General features: G+C 38.2%; 2 protein-coding genes across 4 annotated transcripts in view; both read left to right on the top strand.

Moving 5' to 3' along the window:
* The window catches only part of LOC130710760 (uncharacterized), a 66,458-nt gene extending 56,416 nt beyond the window's left edge, over positions 1–10,042 (top strand). For both annotated transcript variants that reach the window (XM_057560110.1, XM_057560111.1), the window contains 15 exons: positions 26–829; positions 954–1,030; positions 1,569–2,022; positions 2,131–2,217; positions 2,381–2,536; positions 2,618–2,802; positions 3,288–3,812; positions 4,065–4,239; positions 4,355–4,500; positions 4,581–4,707; positions 5,696–5,917; positions 7,259–7,615; positions 8,440–8,598; positions 8,685–8,972; positions 9,251–10,042. In XM_057560110.1, the coding sequence (XP_057416093.1) occupies positions 26–829; positions 954–1,030; positions 1,569–2,022; positions 2,131–2,217; positions 2,381–2,536; positions 2,618–2,802; positions 3,288–3,812; positions 4,065–4,239; positions 4,355–4,500; positions 4,581–4,707; positions 5,696–5,917; positions 7,259–7,615; positions 8,440–8,598; positions 8,685–8,972; positions 9,251–9,409 (3,921 nt within the window). In that variant the 3' untranslated portion in view covers positions 9,410–10,042. The remainder of the gene's footprint in view (positions 1–25; positions 830–953; positions 1,031–1,568; positions 2,023–2,130; positions 2,218–2,380; positions 2,537–2,617; positions 2,803–3,287; positions 3,813–4,064; positions 4,240–4,354; positions 4,501–4,580; positions 4,708–5,695; positions 5,918–7,258; positions 7,616–8,439; positions 8,599–8,684; positions 8,973–9,250) is intronic.
* Positions 10,043–11,819: 1,777 nt separating this feature from the next.
* On the top strand, positions 11,820–26,088 carry LOC130715220 (hydroxyproline O-galactosyltransferase GALT3). 2 transcript variants are annotated; one of them, XM_057565295.1, is made up of 8 exons: positions 11,820–11,916; positions 13,038–13,857; positions 14,442–14,668; positions 14,749–15,027; positions 15,705–15,833; positions 16,363–16,539; positions 16,627–16,734; positions 25,700–26,083. In XM_057565295.1, the coding sequence occupies exons 1-8, from the start codon at positions 11,914–11,916 to the stop codon at positions 25,904–25,906; spliced, it is 1,950 nt and encodes a 649-aa protein (XP_057421278.1). In that variant the 5' UTR covers positions 11,820–11,913; the 3' UTR covers positions 25,907–26,083. The 2 variants fall into 2 exon arrangements, with proteins under 2 accessions (XP_057421278.1, XP_057421279.1); XM_057565296.1 differs by lacking the exon at positions 16,627–16,734 and having other exon boundaries at positions 25,700–26,088.
* Positions 26,089–26,328: the final 240 nt, after the last annotated feature.

Here is a 26,328-nt window from a genome sequence, read left to right as displayed (position 1 = left end):
TCACTCACTTGTATAATTTTTGAAGGACTTCTTTGAACCTCCACTTCCTCCTGGGTGGAAATGGGCTTCAGGTTGGTCCATAGATAAGTTTCAGTATGTTGACAAGGAAGGCTGGGCATATGGGCCTGACATTAAAAATTTTAGATGGCCTCCTACTTCATCAAAGTTTTCAACAAAATCAGCCTCTGATGTTGTGCGTCGACGGCGTTGGATTCGTACTAGACAAACCGTTTCTGAGCAAGGTATGGAATGCTTGCATAGTGGAGCAAGTACTGTGCAGCCTGGAGCTTCTGCTGTTTTATCTTGGAGAAGTACATTCAAGGGCTCTGACCAATGTTTGCAAGTTCAACCTAATTTTCATAATTCTCAGCTCAAATACTCATGGGGTCAGGTGGTTGCTGTTGGTTCAAGTTATATATATAGCAAAGATCAGTTATTAGATCAAAGTTCTAGACAAACTTCTGTGACACCCAATCGTTTTTTGAAGCTAAATGAACTTGAGAAAAAGGATATACTTCTACGCTGCAATCCTAGTAGTGGAAGTAAACAGTTTTGGTTTAGTGTGGGTACAGATGCTGCAGTTCTTAATACTGAACTAAATATACCTGTATATGATTGGAGAATATCAATTAATTCTCCTATGAAATTGGAGAACCGGCTTCCTTGTCCTGCTGAATTTTCAATATCGGAGAAAACAAAGGGAGGAAATTGTGTTGAGCGGCATCATGGCGTCATGTCTTCTCGTCAGAGTGTGCATATCTATTCAGCTGATATTCAAAAACCTTTGTATCTTACTTTATTTGTGCAGGGTGGCTGGATTATGGAAAAGGTGATAACTAATCTAAGTCTGCATATGTATTTTTATTTTATGGTTAAGAACCTTTTTCATTTGAAATCGTTATGTTTGCATTCTAGTTGGTTCACCTTCTTCTTTCCTTGATTTCTTGGTTCAGGACCCAATTCTTATACTGGATCCTTCTTTCTCAAATCACGTCTCATCCTTCTGGATGGTTCACCGGCAAAGTAAAAGGTTCGTAATCTGTTTTTATACATAACTTTTCTTTTAAGTGACATGTTGCATCTTTGTTATATCCTAGTATTGGATATTTCTTTCTCAATATTGTCAAAAAGTGGTATTTTTTGCTCTGTTTGGGGAGTTTTTTTTAATGCATTGCCATTTAATATATTATTATTCATATCCTCGATATAATATCACTATAACTTTTCAATCTCTTCATTGTTTTGTTATTAAAACACAAACATGATTTTTTGTTTGTCCTCTTGTTATGTCGTCGTATTCTTTTATCATTTTTTCTTTAGCACAGTTTAGAAGATTTCAAATGTAATATGACCTTGAAATGGTGGGAGGAGAGAGAGCAGGAGGATTTTTACTTGTGCTAATTTCTACACTTATTATCCGTAGTGGTTTTCATGCAATTTCATTCCCATTGGGTTCTAAAATAGTGCAAAATCATACTTATTTTAACATAAATTGTTTTTGGCATGCAATTGTCATTTCTTACTATTTTATAAGAACAATCTTTACTTTAGCATCATAAGTTTTGCAGGAAACTGCGTGTGAGCATTGAACATGATGTGGGCGGGACAAGTGCTGCACCAAAAACCTGTAGACTCTTTGTCCCTTATTGGATTGTCAATGATTCTTCTCTAGCATTGGCATATCGTTTAGTGGAAGTGGAACCTTCGGAAAATGCAGAGGTGGATTCTGTCCCTCTCTCTAGGGCAGTGAAGTCTGCCAAGACAGCTTTGAAAAGTCCCATTAGCTCAATGGATAGAAGGCGTTCTAGTTCAAGGAAAAACCTACAAGTGCTTGAAGTTATTGAAGATAACAGCCCTTTTCCTAGCATGCTTTCTCCACAAGATTATGCCGGTCGTAGTGGAGTTACAATGTTCCAATCTCAGAAAGATACATTCTTCTCTCCTAGGCTTGGCATTTCTGTTTCTATGCGCCAATCTGAAGTTTATAGCTCTGGAATTTCTCTGCATGAACTGGAAAACAAGGTAGTCTTGAAAAATGGACGATATAACTACTTCATCTTTTTTCCGCAATGCATTAGTATTTCGTTAAGTTTGTACGATAGTGTTTAATGTTCAATGAAACTCTTGTAGGAACGTATTGATGTCAAGGCTTTCAATTCTGATGGATCTTATTACAAGCTTTCAGCAGTGTTGAACATGACTTCAGACAGAACAAAGGTTGGAATATCCATTGTTCTTCAGTAAATTATTATTCGGTCATCTTATATTCCTGGCAATGTCTATTACTTTATTAATGGCTATTGCATGTAATGTAGTTCAAGACCAGCCCCGTACATACCCTTGATATCAGTAACTAACTTCCAAGCTCTTTGATTTCCAGGTGGTCCATTTCCAGCCACACACAATGTTCGTCAATAGGGTTGGATGTAGTCTCTGCCTACAGCAATGTGATACTCAGTCTTCTGTGTGGATCCAACCCACTGATCCTCCAAAACCCTTTGGGTGGCAGTCATCAGCTAAAGTTGAACTTTTGAAGGTGTGTGTTACTAATTTTCATATTTGTCCAACTTACATGTTTGTCTTGTTTTCTATACCTTATAAACAATCTTATGTTCAGTTGCGTATTGATGGATACAAATGGAGTACACCATTTAGCGTAAGCTATGAAGGTGTAATGCGCCTTATGCTGAAAAAAGATAGTGGAGATGAACCAATGCTATTAAGGGTAGCAGTAAGAAGTGGTGCCAAGAGATCACGCTTTGAAGTTATTTTTCGTCCAGATTCATTGTCAAGTCCTTACAGGTTTTTTTATCTCTCACTATCTCCCGTTTGAACCCCTGAAATATACATTTTTTTTCTTTTTTTTGACATTGAGGAAGGGGAAAATAGGAATTCACTTATATATCTGTATGTTTTGTAAAACGTATGAAACAATTATTTTCCTTGGTGCTTGAGTCAACTTGTATTAGATAAGATGTGTAATGTATTCCTTGATAAGTATTACTACTTCCATTTCTTATTAACTGTCCGGAAAGAGAAGAAACGCATTAAGAAATGTAATTAATTTTGTTAACTTTCAAAAAAGTATTATTTATTTTCCTATTTTACCCTTCAAAATGTATTTTATCTTTTCTCATTTATTCCTCTCACAAGGGCATTATTTGGAAAAACATCAATTAATGCTCTCGAAGTGGACAGTTAAAATGGAACGGAGGCAGTACTATTTTAAGTAATTTTGTTAATTATTGAACTTTTATCCCATTTTGTAAATACTTTCCTGCCAACAGGATTGAAAATCGCTCCATGTTCTTGCCCGTTCGCTTTCGTCAAGTTGATGGTATCGGTGATTCTTGGCAGCTGCTTCTTCCGAATTCTGCTGCTTCATTTCTATGGGAAGATCTTGGTAGAAGACGTATATTGGAACTCTTTGTAGATGGAACTGACCCGGTGAAATCACTCAAGTATGATATTGATGAAATTTCTGATCACCAGCCCATTCATGTAGCAGATGGGCCAACCAGAGCCTTGCGTGTTACTATTGTAAAGGAAGAGAGAGCCAATGTTGTGAAGATCAGTGATTGGATGCCTGAAACTGAACCTACCGGTGTTCTGAGCCGAAGACAATCATCACCAATTGTTCACTCTCAAAAGCAACAATTGATGTCAATTACAGATTGTGAATTCCACATCAATTTTGATCTTGCTGAGCTTGGGATATCTATTACTGATCATACACCTGAGGAAATTTTGTACCTGTCTGTTCAGAATCTTGTTCTGGCGTATTCAACTGGTTTGGGCTCCGGAATCAGTAGGTAAGATTTGCATTTATTTAACAGACGTATCTGTCAGTTTGGTTAGAATTTAGAAGTTGGTTATTTATCTTTATGAGTTTTTTTTTCTGATTTCCTTTGAAAATTCTGCTTAAACCTGCTATCTAGTTGACCAATACAACTTGGCCATGTTGCTAGGAGAATTAAACTAACTCTTACGCTTTTTTTTTGTCTGGTTAGCCCGTTTATCTTCAGTCTATTAATTTTGGAAATACAATTTTTACTGTGTTCCAGATTTAAACTTAGAATGTCTGGGCTACAAGTGGACAATCAACTGCCATTAACTCCTATGCCAGTTCTCTTCAGGCCTCAGAGAGTGTCAGAAACTGATTATATCCTGAAATGTTCTGTTACAATGCAGTCAAATGGATCACTGGATCTTTGTGTCTATCCATATATTGGTCTTCATGTGAGCTTTACTATATTATAATTACTAATGAGCAAGTTATTATGTCAATGTTTTACTTATTTATGAACTATGAGTCTTTGGTTTGGTTTGTTTTGTGACTGGTTCTTGTCAGCAGGGGCCAGAAAATTCCACTGCCTTTTTGATAAACATTCATGAACCTATTATTTGGCACCTTCATGAAATGATCCAGAAGGTGAAGCTCAGTAGGCTGTATGATTCTCAAACAACTGCTGCATCAGTTGATCCAATCATTCAAATTGGGTATGCAAGACTCTTTGGAAATGCATGATTATCTATGTTGGTTTCCTTGACATTGTATATGACATTACCTTGAATTACAGTGTCCTTAATATTTCGGAAGTTCGATTCAAAGTGTCAATGGCGATGTCACCAAGTCAAAGACCAAGGGGTGTGCTTGGGTTCTGGGCATCCTTAATGACTGCATTGGGTAACACAGAAAATATGCCAGTAAGTATTTTAATTTCTTTCTGGGGTTACTGTTGAGGTTCCACATTGACTACAGTTATGGGCAAAGTAGTCCTTACGAAGGGTGGGATATTCCTCGCCTTTAACCTATATTTTGGGGTAAAGTTAAGCTCAATCCCAAGTTATAAGATACTCGTACCCTACCCTAGATGCCTTATTGAGCCCCTTGCAGATGTCCACTCTTGCAAACTTCACTCTCTAAATGTCCAGTTCTAGGCTTGAGGGGGGTGCTGAGCTCCTACATTGACTAGAGTTATGGGGAAAGCAGTCTTTATAAAGGGTAGGGAAATTCTCACCTTGGGGTAGAGTTAGATCTAAAGCTCAACTTCTAAGAGTTACTCATCTTAAGAACAGCTTAATATCCTGTAGCTTCTTAATAAGTTAAGCAGTCAGCCACAGATCTCATTTGTTTTTGAACTAGGATCACATCATGTACAAAAGTGATTAAATTTTTCCAAGAGCATAACAACCAAATACTAGGCTTATAAAATGTTAATTTACTTATACATGTTAATAGGAGTTGAGATAGAGAAAGAGATGAAGCATATTATTCATGCAATAATCTCAATTTGCTACACCTGATGGTTGTCTGAAAATCACACGCATTATATCAAAATGATTAGAAAATTGCTTTTGGGGAAAACTAATCTGCCCTCGTGGAGTCATCCTCATTAAATAGTCATTCAGTATCTTTAAAAGATACAAATTTCTGGAGATCTTAAATATTTGTGTATCAGATTTACAGGAAAGGAAATAAACTCTTTAAGATTAAGTCTATACAGAATAGTACAGTTGTAATGTATTATAAATAATAATTTTGACAGCCTAAAGACATGTGATAAATATGACAGACTGAATTATTGCATTAACAATGGTATCTTCTCTGCAATTTAGCATCATAGATATATCTAGAAATGCTGAGGATTTTTGTCATAACAAATTTTGAGATGCTATACTTTTTATGAACCAGGTTAGGATAAACCAGAGGTTTAATGAGAACATATGCATGAGGCAGAGTTCTATGATTAGCATGGCTATCTCAAATATCCGAAGGGATCTTCTAGGCCAACCACTTCAGCTGCTCTCAGGTGTTGATATATTGGGTAATGCAAGTAGTGCACTTGGACATATGAGTAAAGGTGTAGCTGCATTGTCTATGGATAAGAAGTTCATTCAAAGTCGGCAAAGACAGGTTTTGTATAGACAGTTATTCTGTACATTTTTCACCTGATTCTCAAGCTTTAAATCTGATAGAAATATTGTCCGTGGAATATTAATATTTAAACCAAAACATATTTACCGGGTTACTATTCTTTTAACATGCATTTTACCTGGATGGGGCTACTACATGGTTGTTTACCTGATGTTTAAATTAACTCATTTGTTCACACACGACCATTATGTTTCTGATTATTGTGATCCAGCAAGAAACCCCTTGAAAAACAAAGAACCGCAGGACATTTTATGTAGGTTTGGATATATGAATGTAGCATGTGAATCACTACCAACATCTAATTGCTTAATATAGAAAATAGCAGTTACAGTAATGGGTGTTCATGGATCTGCCCAAACTAAATCTGGAATTTTAGGTTTGAAGGAATTGGTTTTATTACTTAATCTGAATAATCACACAGAATATACATTAGTGCTAAACTATTTCAGGAAACAAGGAAAATCAAAGATCCCTTGATTTAGGGATTAATCACACAAATCTACGTGAAATAAATTATATACAACTCTCCTAAAAATCACAGTTTCCCACATTCCTCCTCAAGCTAGTGAGTAGGTGTTTTCCATTCCCAACTTGGATACTCTTGAAATTGGAAGTATTTTGAATGCTTGATTGATTATTGACTGATATTAACATGATATATAGCAGAATATTATATCTTATCCTAACAATATATCAGAACAATATAAAATATAATCCTAGCAAACTATATTCTAACAGATATCCCAACACCCCCCCCCCCCCCCCCTCAAGCTAGAGGGTATAGATCATATGCATCCTGCTTGGAACATTTGAATGCTATCCTTTGACCCCTCAAGTAGTTAGTGAAAAGAGTGAAGACATCAGCAAATTGATCCTTGGCACCATCTGAAGAAGTTTTGATGATGCTCGAAAGAAAATGTCTTGTAATACACCATGCTATTTGAATAAGAGTGTTAAAAGAACTAATTTTCCCAAAAGCTTAATTTGTTAAGCAATTGTACAGTTTAGTTTTTTTTTAATCAGTGCACCATATTAAAGGGCGCTGTGATGCTTGATCATGTTCAAAACAAAAAATTGTCAGATGATTATATTGAATTTAATAATGGCTAATAAAATAAAAGTTTGCAAGGATGAACTTCAACCACTAAACCTGAAAGCTGAAGCTTTAAAGAAACAGCCCAACTCTTAAGCTTCTATTAGCTAGTGTGTTCCCCCCACTTTGTTTTTGTTATTCCTATTTTTGCAGTTTTAAAAATCTCAGATCACACGTAGTTGTTTAATAGGATGCTGATACCTATGTTTGATATAAATGTGTGACAGGAAAGCAAAGGTGTGGAGGATTTTGGTGATGTTATAAGAGAGGGAGGGGGAGCATTTGCTAAAGGTTTATTCAGAGGGGTAACTGGCATTTTGACAAAGCCTCTTGAAGGAGCTAAAACGTCTGGTGTTGAGGGTTTTGTTCAGGGTGTTGGGAAGGGTATTATTGGTGCAGCTGCACAACCAGTGAGTGGAGTTCTAGATCTTCTGTCAAAAACGACTGAAGGCGCTAATGCTATGAGAATGAAAATAGCATCTGCTATAACATCTGAAGAACAACTTCTCCGGAGGAGGCTACCTCGTGTTATAAGTGGTGACAATTTGCTTCAACTATATGATGAGTACAAAGCCCAAGGACAGGTACCATGGGTTCAACTTGCTATAGATCATACAGACCTGATGTTCATTGTGTTATTTAACAAATTAGCTTTTATATTATCATAAATGACATATTGAAACAAAAAATCTAATTCTCATTGAAGTCCTATCCTAGGAAGGGTTATTTAGATCCATGTTTGGGAAGATTAGAGAAGAGATATTACCTTCTTTTCCCTTTGAAGAAGCAAATGTTTCAGTGGTACACTACAGTTCCAAAATATATAACTTTTGACAAATGTTATCTTTATAGACTAAAAGGTGAAAGCAAGGGTTGTATGAGGTAATGTGATTGAGGATCCTGCTTCAGACTAGTGCTTTTTTAACAGAGTTTATAGGGTTCAATACATCTTCTGTATTTTGCTGACCATTCTGAGTTTCTGACATTGCCTGTGACCCTAAAACAGAGAATAACTGTATTATCATGTGTTCGTGGTCTATATCCATGCCTTTCTTTATGAACATAGTATCCACAGCTAGTTCAAGTAAACTAATTTCATTAATTTACCATAACCTTTAGTGAAGACACCTGAAAAAAGTTATACCTATTTTGACCTTTGACAGCTGTTATCCTTGAATTCTTATTGCCATATTTCCAGCAGATGTTGAGAAGCTAATAAGAGTGAATTTCAATTATGTGAATGGCCATTGTTATAAAAAAATTGTGCTGTCTAATTTATTGGTTATATTTTATGGTCAAATTGTCCAATCAATGAAATTTGCTTATTTCCTTCTTTTGCTTGGTTCTTCTATTTATTGACTTTTTATGGGTACTCAATCTTAACAATTGTGACGCTTCTGTCATGTAGGTCATACTACAGTTGGCAGAATCAGGTTCATTTTTTGGCCAGGTTGATCTATTCAAAGTTCGTGGAAAGTTTGCCTTATCAGATGCTTATGAAGATCACTTCATGCTTCCAAAGGGGAAAATCCTCATGGTCACGCATAGAAGAGTCATTCTATTGCAAGTATGTATTCATGTTTGAGAACAATTGATAAAAACTCATTTTCTTCTATCCACTGTTACTTATCCATTTTCTGATATCATTGTCAGCAACCATCCAATATTATTGCTCAAAGGAAGTTCAGCCCTGCAAGAGATCCATGTTCAATACTGTGGGATATACTGTGGGATGACTTTGGTACAATGGAACTGACACATGGAAAAAAAGAGAACCCAAAAGCTCCCCCTTCGCGGCTCATTTTATATTCGCAGTCTAGATCATTGGATGTGAAAGAAAACACTCGCATCATAAAATGTAGCCCTGAAACACATCAAGCTCTTAAAGTTTACTCTGCAATTGACCACGCAGTGAACACTTATGGCCCTGGCGCATCAAAGGTATGTTTCTATTTCTTTCATGTGTTTCATTAGGTGCCCAAATGTACTCTCTTTGTTTCTATCTATAGTCACTTTTAACCAATTCACATAGATTTAAAAAGTATAAGATTAGTTATTAGTCTCTAATTTATTAAAAATGTTAGTTTTCCTAAATTACCTCTACTAGAAAACTAAAATAATTTATTGGTAAGTGTTAGATAATTGAATATTATTTGTTCCCGTTGTTTATACACCATACTATTCAGTTGAATGAAATTTTCTATTCCATTGATATTCAGGGAATACTAAAAAATAAAGTGACAAAGCCATATTCACCACTTGTTGATGGCCGTAATGATGATTTAACACTGAACGAAGATGTTTGCTCCTGGTCCTCCCAACTTATGCCTGGATCAGCTCCTCTCCCTTCAAGTTTTGGAAGCAGTGCTGACCATTAGGTTTTACTATACATTGTTCATCACATATTGCATTACTCAGTCTGTCCGATCTCATTCACACCGACATCGGCATTCAAAGCCTTATCCCACCAGGTGAAGTCGGCTATATAGATCAATGATCCATGTTAAAGATATCGGGCAGTTACACTACAGTTTGGAAGTATCCCGTTTGGATTTTCCTCACTGCCATATCAGGAGGATTGAGGTGGTAGGCTTGGTTTCTAAAACCATATACCTGTCATCCAATGAATGTTAGCCTGAGGGAACTGGTGCAAACCCTATGAATTGCTATGAGGCACTGGGGAGGAGGCAATACGGTTTTTCTTAGAGCATCATGTCCAATAGTGCTTGTACAAAATTGAAGGAAATTGTTTTCGATGTACATATACAAAACCACACAGCTCAGATAGGACCATACTTGTCCTCGTTACACCCTGTATGGGATTACGATCTGAATTGTTTTCCTCCATTTGAGGAAGCATTTTTGTAATTCTGCCTATGCTCCGTTGTTAATAAATGTAATAAGAAATTCTAGCTTGAGAAACAGAGTATATATGCAATGCACATGAGAGTGCGTTAGCAAGCGTTACACATTAATATTTGTAATAAATTCATTTCTTTTTTCACGATAAATTCAAGAGACGAAAAAACAGTAGTAGAACGCAACCTAAGAGATCAAGACCCTAAACTTGTGTTTAAGATTAATTTATAACCAAATTGGAGGTACATCTTGAACTCGAAGTTTAAGGTGCAATATTTTTTCATAAGAATACCCTTATTTGATTGAAAATTTTCTTAATTTTGAAAAGTTGTTATAAATTGTGAACAATTATAATGTATTAACTGAATTAATTAAATTTTTTAAGAGTTGTGAAGTAGATTAAGGAAGGGAGAATTTTATTGTACCCTCTATGGCTCTATCACTCTATGTACATGCAATACATGCATGTACCCTGACCTGCGTGATATCATGTTTTTGCTAAAAAAACTAGAAAAGCAATAGTGTTATAAAAATTCAAATTAATATGAAAAATAAAAAAAAAACTTAGGTATTGAATAAAAATATAACATATAACTTAACCGAAAAAATATATACAAATATTATTAACACAGCCATTTATGATAGCTCAAGTAGTGAGAGTTAGGGGATAGGAGTCGGGTGGGGAAGGTCCAGGAATCAATCTTTGGAGGGTGTAATTTATTTTTCTAATGTAAGAAAATATATAGTCCTAATAAATTCTTCAAAGATCTTTTAAATCCTAACTTTATAATAAAGAAATACAATGTGTGTGTAGAGAGAGGTCTAGGCAATATAGTAATTGGCTCACTTAAAGTGAAAGAGTTCTTTAGACAGTAAAGTTAGCCATGAATTCATAACAAGTTTTGATTGAGAAATCAACAATTGTGATTGTGATCATATACTTGCATATGGATTAATATTAGGGTGACAAAACATGTTTGACTCATCGGGTCAACTCGCCAACTCCCCTAAACGGGTGACAGGGTCAGATGTCTGACCCTTCAACCCATTTTAACCCACTCCGCTTAACCCACTTTTAAAATGGATTGAAAGTTATAGGGTTTAGTTTGCCTTATTATGTCAGTAATTTTTAAAAAAGAAAATTTATTTTAAGCTCAATTATTTTATTTTTTTAATGCTTTTCTAACATTACTCACATTGAGGCATCATCTTTTCTTATGTTTCAATATTTCAATCACATTGTTTATGATTGTAAAAGCATAAGTTGTAACCTAGGATAATAATGACATCCGACATTTTCAAGACTCAAGAGAAACAGATATAAATAAAGTCAACTTACCAAACCAATTGTTTATGATTGTAAAAGCATAAGTTGTAACCTAGGATAATAATGACATCCGACATTTTCAAGACTCAAGAGAAACAGATATAAATAAAGTCAACTTACCAAACCAACTTAATGCCGAATGAGGCCGGCTTCTAACCCATATTTTAAAACGGGTCAAACCCCACCCCACCCAATTTTCTGCGGGTTGAAGGCTAGATCGGACATATTGGTTCACATTGTCACCTTTATACATCAAACATTATTGCGTTTTTAAAATTTCAATAATTAATTTCTTAAACAATAGGTATGTTGATTTATTTTACCCTCTAATACTTAGATTCAAATATCCGCAAAAAGTTTTATGAGTGATAAGTTACCTACCAACTAAAATCTATTTAATAGATAAATATCCAGAAAAAGATTTTTATATTACTATTATTACATCCTGGTCTAATTTCCACTCCTGTTCTCTGTTGTTCTAAAACAACACGACGTCGTCAAGTTACAAGAATGAACAGTAAACACTGCTTTCATTTCTGAAGTTAACAGTAAGTATAATAATAGTATTATTATAGTGACAGTACTGGAACTGAGATATATATATTTATAGGAAGAAGAAAATGGAAGTGTTATTCATGATTATGGTCTGTACCATTTTACATCTCAGAGCTCTGCATCATTTCTTCGAAGCCTTCAATGGTGAGTGTCTCTTAACGGTCTTCAAATTTTGTTTCATTTCTATTTCTCTCTGATTTTCTGCTTTTAGCTATGTCTCTTCCATTTTGTGAGCTCCTTTTTGAAAAATGCGTGGATTAATAGTTTACACAATACTATATATGCGGATCTTGTGCTTTTTTTGACTTGTATGGAAGACACTAGGATCAAAATGGGGTCTTTACTACAAAATTACTCGTTCCCAGAATATTTGAGTTAGCTCCACTCTATAAGAAAGCACTGAGTAGGAAATTAAGTTATGCTGGAGTGTTGTTTGATTTTTACAATTCAGAACTTAGAAAGTTGAAATGAAAGGGTAATGATTTATCCTCCAATAAATCCTCCTACTAGTAAATAAAAATACTATAAGTGAAAAATTAAGTGCATTTGGGAAGAACATTTAATACCCTCTTCGTTTAGTATGTAGGACGGGATGAAATAGGATGATATAACATTACTCACGAATTAATATACTCGTAGCTAGCATTTAACTTTTTGCAACATAATTTTAACATCTTGACTAATAGCATGTTGGGATCAGCTTCTCTTTCCTTATAAACAGTTACGACACTCTGAAGCTAGTCACAAGAGTTTCTCCCTAGAACTGTTTTGACTTTTGAATCAGTTGTTGAAGAATTTCTTAATATGCAACGTTAGCTTAGCCCAACGGTTAAACTTTTTTTTCTTATAAAAATGAAACTTTGGTGTCAAAGCATGACAATTAAGATTCAATAATCACACTCTATTCAGTTCTTGCATTTTCTCTCTATTCTCTTAGGTAACAATACCTTGTAAATCATCTACTCATGGTCATACTACATTTTTAGTATTTCAATAGGTTTCTCCCGTGTTCATCAGCTTATGTACCATGGCTTACTATGAGTCCAAAATTTGAGGTGTGATAATAGAAGACATGGCCCCTCATCCCATTATCTGATGAGGAAAGGCATAAATTGAGTGCTAATGTTAGTTCTGAGTTCTCTCGTTAGAAAACGTTAGTTTAACCCCGACGAGTGAGACTAGTTTTTTTTTTCCTCTCTTTACCCAATAGGTGGTGTGATTTTTATTCATCTTATATGAAAGTTATTCAATTTCTATGTGTGCAGAAACGGCTATCATTAGTTCAAGGTTTACTGAGAATGAAGAAGTGGTATGGAGGCTTGTTGATCACGGTTTTGGGTATGTCGTTGCTTCTATTCTACAGCCTTAAAGGAATTCAGCCACAGAAGCAGCCAGCAAAACAGTCAGCATACGGTTTTTTCAATAACCATCCACAAAATGGTTCTGTTAAAGAAAGCATCAGTCTTCCAGTAAACTCTTCTGATGTGGAACCAAATCAGGTACCAGAGCCAAGAAAAAAACCACACTTGATACATGTTGCAGGGCTTGATGACTTGTATGACATGAAAACAATTTCTGAAGGAGAGATGAATGTTTTGCTTGTTTGGACATACTTGCGTTCCTTGTTGTCACGGTCAGATTCCTTGCCTGAAACAGCTCAAGGAGTTAAAGAGGCTTCTGTAGCATGGAAAGAGTTGATTTCCACTATTGAAAAGGACAAGGCCTCTAAGATTAGTAAGATAGACAGTCCAGCATATAAAAAGTGCCCGTTCTCCGTGAGCACACTTGGCAAGACAATAGATGATAGTGGAATCACTCTGGATTTCCCCTGTGGTCTAGTTGTAGATTCTTCTATTACACTGATTGGCATCCCTAATGGACTGAACAGAAGTTTTCAGATTGACCTTGTCGGGCATGAGTTAGAAGAGGAGCCAAATCCTCCGATTATCTTACATTACAATGTCAGTGTTCCTGGAGAAAACATGACAGAGCAACCATACATTGTTCAAAATACTTGGACTAGTGATTTTGGGTGGGGAAAAGAGGAAAGGTGCCCAGCTCGAGGTTCTGCTAACATCCAAAAAGGTATATTTAGTAATGTCTTAACATGTAATGAGGTCCAGAGCTCGGAATTCTACCTCTAGTCCTCTACACTCGATTTGGCATCAACGTTATGCTTGTTGCTCTTCTTGAAAAACAGAGAAATTTTGCTGATTCGCTTGAGAGATTAACTCTGGGCATTTTGAATTTATATTTACAATGATACAAAACTGAATACCTTAATTTAGGGAAATACAACAATTAAAGTAGCTTCATAATCTATATTGCCAGCGAATGAAATCAATATATATAATGAAAGAACAATATCTTCAACAGCAGAAAATATAGTGGACAAAAACTCTTTTAAAAGTGGAATGTCTTCTTTGTTTTGAAGAGGATATATAATTATAGAATTTTATAATTCAACTCAGATAATGTCTTGCTTAAACACTATTTTCCCTAATAGGCTTTAGTGACAATGCCTCACCTTATTCTTTCGCAGAAAATGTTGTAAGACTCCAATCATACAATAGTCAATAATCTCTTTCATTTTGTGTTATTATGTTTCTTTATTCTTAAGTGCAGGGAAGTTTGCAGTAAATTCTAAGTTGTCTGACTGTATGTTGTAGTTGATGGACTTGTTCTCTGCAACGTACAAGTTGTCGGGAGTAACAACGAAAATGTGGGTCAACCTACTAGTGATATACCTTCTAATAACTCCTCAGAAAGTGCACACAGAACTGCTAATTTCCCCTTTGCTGAGGGTAATCCTTTCACTGCCACATTATGGGTTGGTTCAGAGGGATTTCACATGACTGTGAATGGAAGGCATGAAACATCTTTTGCTTATAGGGAGGTAAGGTATGGGAAGACAAATACTGCTTTTTTTTAACTGGAAATGGTCATTCCAACCTTGTATGGTCTTTGTGGATGCAGAAGTTTGACCCATGGTTAGTCAGCACCGCTAAAGTAGCAGGCAGTTTAAGTCTCTTATCAGTCCTGGCTAAAGATTTACCTGTTACTGAAGATAATGATTTAGTTGTTGATGTTGAGAAACTGAAGGCTCCTTCTATTCCCAGAAAAAAACTTGTTTTGCTGATAGGAGTATTCTCTACTGGAAATAACTTTGAGCGTCGAATGGCCCTGAGGAGGTCTTGGATGCAATATGAGGCTGTACGTTCTGGGGAAGTTGCTGTCCGATTTTTCATTGGACTTGTAAGTGATGGATTTCAGACTTTCTAATTTGAATCTATACAGCAATAGCCAAGCCTTTTATTACATGGATTATATGATGTTATAATGCTTTGTCATGTGTATCTATACATTAGAATAATTTATTCAAGTTTATACACAATTTTTTCCAAGAAGAATAATATTGTTTTAGATCTTGACCTACTTTCTAGTTATCTTTGCTTACCTCTTTTGTTAAAAGAAATATATATGAAGTTGGCTGGTTTATAAATGAAATTGGTGAGGCGTAATTTTTTAGTCTCTTATAACTTTGGGATCCTTTTTCTTTAATTGTTCTTCTACCTCTAAGGTAGTTAGCTTAAAGAGGAGTGCTAGTGGCATCTCAATATTAAGAAATATACTCATGAATTTACATTATGGAGACTGACTATATGAAGGGTTGTGACTTGTGATGTTCACTGTAATATTTGAAAGCTGAAGTTAGATTCATTATTAAAATGAATCATATAACTATTTTAGCACAAGAAAATGGTGACCAATGAATACTGAAATCAAAGCTTTCATAGACTAATGGTCTAACCCACACCCGCCATATGCTGCAGTGTGGACTCAACCAAGCATTCTGCATTGTAGCATAATTTTTTTTTCCTCTGTTGTTAAAAAAAAACTGTTGAGTGACATTTAATATCATCTGATTGCAGCACAAGAAAGATATAGTTAACTTTGAGTTATGGAGTGAAGCTCAAGCATACGGGGATATTCAGTTAATGCCTTTTGTGGATTATTATAGTTTGATTTCTTTGAAGACAATTGCAATTTGCATTATGGGGGTAAGTTGATTTAGACGCTTAGCAAAGAACATACTGGAATTACTGTTGTTTATTGGCTAGTCAAATTATTCTGAGTCAACTGCTTACAGCCTAAGAAGGAATGGTACTCTATTAGTCTTTTACAGTAACCAATAATTGTATACAATACACCATTTTTAAGAAAGAAAAAACTGTACCAAAAGATGAAATTAATTTTAAAATCTTGATCTGTATGCATTGTGGTTCTATATTGGTATTGTTGTGTATTCCTTATTATGATTCGATACTTGTAAAATGCCAGTTCACTTTTAGTTCCAGATAATTTTAATTAAGAGAAAGGGAAAATGTTGGCACTTTTATGGTTTTTGTTACAAAATATCTTAAATATATTTATCCATAAACTGTCAATTAAAGCTCTAATTTGGGAGCTATTTCAGAGTTAGTTATTCCTCTAATCATTATCTTAATTAACATTACATGGAAAGTTTGTAGTAGTGCTTTGGCCTTTACCTTTTAAGAGCTATAAATTTTTTATTATTTAAAATTGCAGACAAAAATCATCCCTTCTAAATACATCATGAAAACAGATGATGATGCTTTTGTAAGGGTTGATGAAGTTCTTTCCAGCCTCAAAGGTAAGCCATCCGAAGGCCTCTTGTACGGTCTCATATCTTCTAAGTCATCTCCTCAGAGGGATAAAGACAGCAAGTGGTACATCAGTGAGAAGGTATTCATCTCTCTATAATGTTATTAATAAATTACATGAGCAATTTTCCTCCTCAATTTTATTTTGTTACTAATATTATTATTTTAGGAATGGCCACATGATATGTACCCACCATGGGCACATGGTCCTGGCTATGTCATCTCTCGGGACATAGCAAAGTTCATTGTCCGTGGCCACCACGAAAGAAAACTCAAGGTAAGAATTTCTTCTTTACCATAATGGGATGTGATAGGCCCCTAAATAGAGAATGGGCTGAGACAATTAATCCTGAGACAATTAATCCAAGACCCAAGGTATGGCACGTGTATGTGAGGAGGGGGAAGGAAGGAAGCATCCAGAAGAAGAGTGAGCTGGCAGTGTGAGAAAGGGTGCTAGGAAGAGTTAGTTACGGGAATTAGGGGAATTGGTGTATAAAGGGGATTCTGTTAGTAGGGGAGAGGTATCTAAGAATATTGTGATTGTAAGAGTGAATAGAGAAATGCCTTCTCTATAGGAGCTTAGCTCTGGAGTAGTAGTGATACTACTGTAATTGTCCTTTTCCATTAATTCAATCAAACGATTCCCAGTTTTCTTTTCATTTCCTCTTTACTGTTTCTTTGGTTCCCATCAAATTGGTCCGACCTACCGGATACTCACGAGACAGAAACCAGTGTTATTCATCGTTGTGCCTGACCTCGAATGCCACCGGCGAAGAAGATGGAAGCGAAAGTAACAGCTCTGGAAAACGAAGTTGCCAGCCTTCGAACCACCCTGATCACGATGAAGGAGCAAGCAGAGAACAATCAAGCACAATTGCTTGCGCTCTTCACCCAGAACCTGTCCAAGCAAACTCCTGAGAAGGAGGACTCAGGGAGCATTCGTAACAACGACACCCCAATCAGATCTGGGAAAGACGTCGGCGGATCATCTGGTGTGTCTGGATGGACCAAGCTCGATGGAGGTCTTCTGGACGAATTCCGGAAATCTGCAAAGAAGGTGGAGCTACCATTGTTCAACGGCGACGACCCCGCTGGGTGGATTGCGCGCGCAGAGGTGTATTTCCACATCATGGGTACAAGCCCAGAAGTCAAGGTGAATTTGGCGCATTTGTGCATGGAGGGATCGACGATCCATTATTTCAACTCTCTGTTGCATTTGGACCCTGGTTTAACCTGGGAAAAGCTCACCAATGAGCTGCTGAAGCGCTATGGCTCTGCAAGCAAAGGGGATGTGTTTGAGCAACTCTCAGATCTCCAACAGAAGGGAACAATCGATGAATACGTTCTGGAATTTGAGCGTTTGTTGTCTCAAACTCCAAATCTACCTGATGAGCAATTCTTCGGATACTTCATTCATGGTCTCCGAGAGGATATTCGAGCACGCGTCCGGAGTATGCGTACGTTGGTGCCTCTGCCACGTTCTCGATTGATACCTTTGGCAAGAGCAGTAGAGACGGAGCTCCACGACCCAGGTCACTCGCGCACCGGGTCGAAGGAAGGAGCCTCACTTTCTGGATTCGGATCGGGTTCTTTTACCAGAGCGGCCCAACATGCGTCACTTGGGTCTGGCCCACCGGGTCAGAAACCCAATCAGGGATGGGTAATGGTCAAGAGCAAAGACGATAAGGTCGATCGACGTGAGGACAACATCAACCCTCGCACACCTCCGCGCGATCGAGGGATACGTCACCTGCCTTACCAAGAGCTTCTGGATCGAAGGCAGAAGGGGTTGTGTTTCAAATGCGGAGGAAAGTATCATCCTCTTCATCAGTGCCCTGATAAGCAACTTCGTATAATGTTAGTCGATGAATCGGAAGAGGTGAACGACAAGCCTGAGCAAGAAGCAGACACGACGGGAGCGGTGGTGGATGGTGAGTGCAGCATCATGAGCCTGGAAGCGGAGCCAACCCAGACTCGAACCATGAAGCTACAGGGGGCAATCGGTGGTGTACAAATGCTCATTTTGGTGGACAGTGGCGCGACGCATAACTTCATATCCCGCCGCGTGGTGGAAGCCATGGGATGGGTTGTTCAGACAACACCGATGATGCGAATCCGATTGGGAGATGGGTATAAAGCCATTGCTCGAGGAAAGTGTGAACAAATGGAGGTAGGAATCAGAGATTACAAGACAACAGTGGATGCCCTGCTGTTAGACTTAGATGACACCGACTTGGTCTTGGGAGTGGCATGGCTCGCTACGCTTGGGGAAATGAAGGTTCATTGGGGGAAAAGGACTATGAAATTCCAACACGAGGGAAAGTGGGTCTATCTACAAGGTCAGGACTATGCTCGGGAAGAAGGAAAGGCTCTACAGAGTTTCTTTGGCAGTAACAAGTGGGAATTTGGGGGGTGTTACCAGGCTTCTTCTTTGCTTACCCTGGAGCCTGCAGATGACAAGCAGGGAGAATCTCACCTAACCAAAGTCCAGGCACAACAATTAGCCACCTTACTGTCAAGTTTTGATTATATCTTTGCCACAGTATATGGACGTGACCCTCCTATTATCCTTCGATTCACATCTGGTGAAACAAACGTAAAAGCAGTGGCACTAGAACTGGTAACTCACGGTGAAGCTCTACGCCAACTCAAGCACCACTTAGCCCGCGCCCAAGGGAGAATGAAATCCCAAGCTGACAAGAAGAGGGGGGACAAGCAAATTGCGATTGGGGAATGGGTTTATCCCACTTTTCACGTTTCACTACTCAAAAAAGCGGTTGGGGACTATTCTATGGAGCAAGGATTACCACAGGGAATGAATGGCAAGTTCGTGGAGTCAGTGGAACCTGCATTGGTACTAGCCACCCAAGATATATTGCAACTCGACGAAACAGTGAAGCAATTTCTGATCCAGTGGCCGGGGAAACCTGCGGACGAAGCAACTAGGGAAGATGAGCAAACATTTTTGAACCAATTTCCCGCTTTCAACCTTGAGGACAAGGTTGTGTTTCAAGGGGGTGGTATTTATTAGAGTATATAGGTGATATGAAAATATTGGTTATGCTTAGTGTGTGTGTGCCAGCTGGAATGCCAGCTGGACACAGTTGTTAATTCTGTTTTGAACAGCTGTCAATTCTGTTAGAGGAACAGCTGTCAATTCTGTTAGAGGTTGTTACCATTCAGTTAGAGTTAGCTTAGCTGTTAGTTTAGCTTGTAGAGCAAGCTTCTTCAATCCTATATAAGGATTCAATCCTCATTGTATCGGTTAACAATTCATAGTGAATATTTCATATGCAAATCTTTTTCTCTTTCTCTGGTTTTCCTATTATGGTATCAAGAGCCTAAGATCCATGGCTATGGATGCTTCATCTCCTTCCTTACCTTCTTCTTCTTCTTCTACAAACACTCTCTCTCAAGCGTTTTCTCACAAATTGAGCATCAAGCTCGATGACTCCAATTTCTATTCATGGAAACAACAAGTGGAAGGGGTCATCAGATCACACAAGCTTCAGAAATTTGTGCAAGATCCACCTCTGATTCCTGAGAAGTTCTTGACTGATGCAGATAGGATCACAGAGAATGTGAATCCTGCATTCTCAGATTGGGAGCAACAAGATTCACTCCTCTTCACATGGCTTCTCTTTACTCTTTCACCTTCAATTCTTCCAAATGTGATTCAGTGTGTGCACTCCTGGCAGATTTGGGAAGAAATTCACTCATTCTTCAATGCAAAATCACGTGCTCAGTCAACACAGTTGAGGAATGAACTGAAGAACATCACAAAAGGTACAAAAACTGCTTCTGAGTTTCTGCAAAGAATCAAGACAATTGTGAATACTCTTGCTTCAATTGGAGAACCTGTCACCTTTCGTGATCATCTAGAAGCGATTTTCGATGGTCTCTCAGAAGAATACAGTGCTTTGATGACTGTTATCTACAATCAAACCACCTATTACACAATCTCTGAAGTGGAAGCCATGGTGATCTCTCATGAAGCGCGGTTTGACAGGATGCGGAAGAAGCAACTCGCAGAAACCACTCCTTCGGTGTTTCTGACGCAAGCGACAGCGCCGTCTGCGTCTTCTACAACACCGGCGCCGCCGCCACAAGCTTTGTGGACTCAGCCTGCTCCGGCGCCGCCGCCACCAGCGACGCAACCTCCAGCGACAGCTGTCGCTCCTTTCCAGCCAGTCGATGCTGCTGTTGACTCTGGTTATGGGAATCGCGATGATCAAAATCGCAATTCTGGAAACTATGGCAGAGGACGCGGGCGCGGAAGAGGACGCAATGTCCAGTGCACTTACTGCAACAAATGGGGCCATGATGCAGCTTCTTGTTGGTCGCGTCCCTCAGGAGTTAGTCCTCATGCTAATTCCAGTACCAATTCTGGTCAATCTGGAAATTTTGGTCAGAATTACCCTGCTCCTGGTGTCAATTTAGGGTTTCCTTCAATGCAATTTGGGGGTTTTCCCTCTATGGCCAATTTTGGGTTTTCTCCTTATGCTTCGTGTAATTCAGTGTTTCCTCAGTATGGTTCAGGTGCTATTCAACCTTCTGGCATGCCTCAATGGCCTCCTTGGTGTATTCCACAAATGCCTTATCCACAAGCTGCTGGAATGCAATTTGCTCGTCCTTGGACTCCTCAGGGTCAGTTCTCAGCACCTTCTGCTCCATCACCTCAATTTCCTAGGCCACCACAGCAACAAGTCTCTACTGGAATGCTTCCTCAGGCCATGTTAGCTACTGTTCCTACACAGAATTCATCACAGATAGCTTGGTGCCCTGACTCTGGAGCCACTCACCATGTGACTAACAATCCAGGCATTTTTGTGGATCATATTCCATCACCAACACAGGATCAGCTTCTGGTGGGAAATGGTCAAGGACTGTCAATCCAGTCTATAGGTTCAGCCACTCTTCCTTCTTCTTTTAATCCTACAGCTAGTTTAATTCTTAAAAAGCTTCTTCTTGTGCCTTCTATAACTAAAAATCTTGTTAGTGTTAGTCGTTTTGCTCGTGATAATAATGTTTTCTTCACTTTTCATGCCAATCATTGTTGTGTTCGTCATCAGGACACTTATGAGCTTCTTCTCACTGGTGCTGTTGGAGATGATGGTCTATACTACTTTGATGGACCACTCACCAAAGCTAGCTCACAACCTGCTGTCAATGTTTCTTCTCTGTCCTCTTTACATTCTCAGTCTTTGTCAAGGTCTTCACAGGCTTGCTTAGCTTCCAAGTCTGCAGCAAATAAAGCAACTTCTGCTATTAGTTTGCATTCTGCTTCTGTTTCTCCTGTTGTTTCTAGTATAACTCAGTGCAATAACTCAGTGCATTCTGTTCCTGTTTCATCTACTGTTTCTGGTTCAGCACATTGTAATAGTGGTAGTAGCATTTCTCTTTATGATTTGTGGCATTCAAGATTAGGTCATCCTCATCATGATGTACTTAAACATACTCTTTCTTTGTGTAATGTTTCTGTTCCAAATAATAAAAGTGTGTTTTCCTTTTGCAAGGCTTGTTGTCTGAGTAAACTTCATAGACTACCTTCTTCTCCTTCTACTGCAGTTTACAATACTCCTTTTGAACTTGTCTTTGCTGATTTGTGGGGACCAGCCTCTCTGGAATCCTCTTGTGGGTTTTTATATTTTCTAACATGTGTTGATGCATGTACTAGATATACTTGGATATTTCCCTTGAAGAGAAAATCAGACACTTGTGCTACTTTTATCAATTTTCAAGCTATGGTTGAGTTGCAGTTTGGTCACAAACTTAAGAGTGTCCAAACTGATGGGGGAGGGGAATTTAAACCCTTATCCTCTCATTTTCAGAAGTTGGGAATTATTCATAGACTTACCTGCCCACATACTCACCATCAAAATGGGAGTGTAGAGAGAAAACATAGGCATATAGTTGAAACTGGTTTAGCTTTGTTGTCTCATGCCTCAATGCCTTTGCATTTCTGGGATCATGCTTTTCTTGCTGCCACTTATCTCATAAATAGAATGTCTACAACAACTTTACAAGGTGCAAGTCCTTACTTCAAATTGTATGGTCAACATCCTGATTTTAAGAGTCTAAAGGTCTTTGGGTCAGCTTGCTTTCCTTTTCTTAGACCTTATAATTCTACTAAATTGTCTTTGCATTCCAAAGAGTGTGTGTTTATAGGGTACTCAATTAATCACAAAGGATACAAGTGTTTGGATCAATCTGGTAGAATTTATATCTCTAAAGATGTTCTTTTTCATGAACATCGCTTTCCCTATCCTAGTCTTTTTCCTGATGAGACTACTTCTTCTACCTCAGCTGAGTTTTTCCCTTTATCTACTATCCCTATAGTTTCACACACTACACCACCTGCATTGGCTAGTTCTGGCTTTTCCTCACCAGGTTCAGCTGATTCACCACAACTGCAGCAGCCTCCAAGTGTTACTGTTTCAGCAGATGTTCCTTCTTCATTAGTTTCTGCAGATACTTCCCCAGCATTATCTTCTGCTCATGATCAGCCAGCTGATACTCCTGTTTCAGTGGCTGTTGCAGCTCCTCCAGTGGCTGTTAACAGTCATCCTATGCAAACTAGAGCCAAATCAGGAATTGTCAAGCCAAGGTTACAACCCACTCTGTTACTTACTCACATGGAACCAACTTCTGTCAAGCAAGCTATGAAGGATGCTAAGTGGTATAAGGCAATGCAAGAAGAGTACACAGCTCTTATGAACAATGGTACATGGACTCTTGTTCCTCTACCAACTAACAGAACAGCGGTGGGGTGTAAGTGGATTTTCAGAATCAAAGAGAATCCTGATGGCTCTATCAACAAGTACAAAGCACGGCTGGTGGCTAAAGGCTATAGTCAAGTTCAAGGGTTTGATTATTCTGAGACCTTTTCCCCAGTAGTGAAGCCTATTACAGTGAGACTTATCCTTTCACTTGCTATTTCAAGAGGCTGGCCACTACAACAGCTGGATGTCAACAATGCTTTTCTTAATGGTGTGTTGGAAGAAGAGGTGTACATGGTACAACCTCCTGGTTTTGAGCACAAGGACAAGAATCTGGTCTGCAAGTTGCAAAAGGCCCTTTATGGCCTCAAACAAGCTCCAAGAGCTTGGTTTCATAGGCTGAAAGAGGTTCTCATCAAGTTTGGTTTCCAAGCCAGCAAGTGTGATCCCTCCTTATTCACCTACTATTCCTCACAAGGCTGCATTTACATGCTTGTTTATGTGGATGATATCATCATCACTGGGGCTTCTATGACTCTCATTCAACAACTTACAACTCAACTTCATTCTATTTTTGCTCTAAAACAGCTTGGTCAACTTGACTATTTTTTGGGTGTTCAAGTCACTCATTTGACTAGTGGAAGCTTGCTGCTGAATCAAACTAAGTATATTTCAGACCTTCTCACCAAAGTCAACATGCTTGATGCTGCAGCTATTTCCACTCCTATGCAATGTGGCGTCAAACTCTCCAAACATGAAGGTTCTGTTCTAAAGGATCCTACTGAGTATAGAAGTGTAGTTGGTGCACTTCAATATGCAACCATTACTCGCCCAGAAATCTCATTTGCAGTCAACAAGGTGTGCCAATTTCTGGCACAACCTCATGAGGAGCATTGGAAAGCTGTCAAAAGGATTCTAAGATACCTAAAGGGCACTCTTACTCATGGTGTACTTCTTCAACCATGTTCCATGACCAGGCCTCTCCCTTTGATTGCCTACTGTGATGCTGATTGGGGATCTGACCCTGATGATCGCAGGTCCACATCAGGCTCATGTGTTTTTCTTGGTTCCAATCTTATTTCTTGGACAGCTAAGAAGCAGACTCTGGTTGCAAGGTCAAGCACTGAGGCAGAGTATAGGAGTCTAGCAAATACTACTGCAGAACTGTTATGGGTGCAATCTTTACTCACAGAACTGAAAATTCCCTTTACTACTCCTACAGTTTATTGTGACAACATGAGCACAGTGTTGCTGACTCACAATCCTATTTTGCACACCAGAACTAAGCATATGGAAATGGATATATTTTTTGTAAGAGAGAAGGTTCAGGACAAGAGTCTCCTTGTTCAGCATGTGCCCTCTGAACATCAAAAAGCTGACATCTTCACCAAAGCTCTCTCCCCATCAAGGTTTCTACAGCTCAAGGACAAACTGAATGTAGTTGACAAGCTTCAGCTTTTGTCACCTCCTTCAGTTTGAGGGGGTGTATTAGAGTATATAGGTGATATGAAAATATTGGTTATGCTTAGTGTGTGTGTGCCAGCTGGAATGCCAGCTGGACACAGTTGTTAATTCTGTTTTGAACAGCTGTCAATTCTGTTAGAGGAACAGCTGTCAATTCTGTTAGAGGTTGTTACCATTCAGTTAGAGTTAGCTTAGCTGTTAGTTTAGCTTGTAGAGCAAGCTTCTTCAATCCTATATAAGGATTCAATCCTCATTGTATCGGTTAACAATTCATAGTGAATATTTCATATGCAAATCTTTTTCTCTTTCTCTGGTTTTCCTATTAGTATTGATAGGCCCCTAAATAGAGAATGGGCTGAGACAATTAATCCTGAGACAATTAATCCAAGGCCCAAGGTATGGCACGTGTATGTGAGGAGGGGGAAGGAAGGAAGCATCCAGAAGAAGAGTGAGCTGGCAGTGTGAGAAAGGGTGCTAGGAAGAGTTAGTTACGGGAATTAGGGGAATTGGTGTATAAAGGGGATTCTGTTAGTAGGGGATGGTTCCCATCAGGATGTGAGTTATATGCTTATTGAAGTATCTTTTGCATAATTCAAGGATATGCTTCTTAGCATTTTTTTCTTTGTATTAAAAGTGTTAAATGGTTTCCACATCTGTTTCTTGCTTAATTATTGGGATTGAGAATATAATCTCACTCCTGTATAAACAATTTCCTAGGACTCACTCCTATAAAATAAAATGGAACTTAGTGCATGTCTGGAAATTCACCCAGAAACCAGTTGAAGCCAAAATGACACTCTTAGTGCTTTTTTGTAACTCCGAATCAATTCTGACTCATGTCAATGCGAAACCAAACATGGAATTAAGTTGACATAGAAAAGTTTATCTTAACCTAGTTACAGGTGCACTTGTAGAAAGCTAAGTTGCCACACTGCACTATTCTTCTGCTCACCCCACTATATATGTATATTGAATACAAAATAAAACTGTATTATTTGTTTTTTGTAAACCTCATCTTATGTGAAATCACCTTGTTTAACCACTCCCTTTTATTCTTAGCTCTTTAAACTAGAAGACGTTGCCATGGGCATATGGATTGAACAGTTCAAGAATGGTGGTAAAGAAGTGCATTATGAGAATGATGAGAAGTTTTACAATGCTGGTTGTGAATCAAATTATATACTTGCCCATTATCAGAATCCAAGAATGGTTCTATGCCTTTGGGAGAAACTGCAGAAAGAACACCAACCAGCATGCTGTGAGTAGATGTCAGTGTTTTTGAGTTGTAAATCTGTTGATTCTGAGGTTTGAACCAGCTTTCCTTGTATTTTGTATCCTATTGTCCATTGATTTATTCATTCATTATAACAATTTTAGTAGAAAAAATCGGTTTAAAACATCCTTTTTTTTCTCGAAAATACAGTATATTTTCTGTTAATTTGTTGTGGCATTCTTTTTTGGTTTCCCAAAGTATCCCACAGCCGACAGCCATGAGACTAATCATTCGAGGCTCTGAGATCACGTTAAGTGGGTAGGTCTCTCCCAACAAATGCTTTTCCATATGCACCGTCCAGGAATCGAACCCTGGACTAGATGGTTAAGGAGTCCAACTATCTACCAGTTGTGCTACACCTTGTTCTGGTAGTGAATGTTGAAGTTCTTAACTCAGAAATATAAGATTAAAACAT

The sequence above is a fragment of the Lotus japonicus genome, chromosome 4 (genome assembly GCF_012489685.1).
Source record: "Lotus japonicus ecotype B-129 chromosome 4, LjGifu_v1.2".
Taxonomy (NCBI): Eukaryota; Viridiplantae; Streptophyta; class Magnoliopsida; order Fabales; family Fabaceae; genus Lotus; species Lotus japonicus.
The sequence above is the reverse complement of the archived record's forward strand: the minus strand, read 5'-3'. Positions and strand labels throughout refer to the sequence as shown.

Coding starts and splice junctions, on each gene's coding strand:
- LOC130715220 (XM_057565295.1), top strand. Junction 13,858..14,441: donor TTCTGCTAACATCCAAAAAG/GTATATTTAGTA, acceptor TGTATGTTGTAG/TTGATGGACTTGTTCTCTGC. Junction 14,669..14,748: donor CATCTTTTGCTTATAGGGAG/GTAAGGTATGGG, acceptor TTGTGGATGCAG/AAGTTTGACCCATGGTTAGT.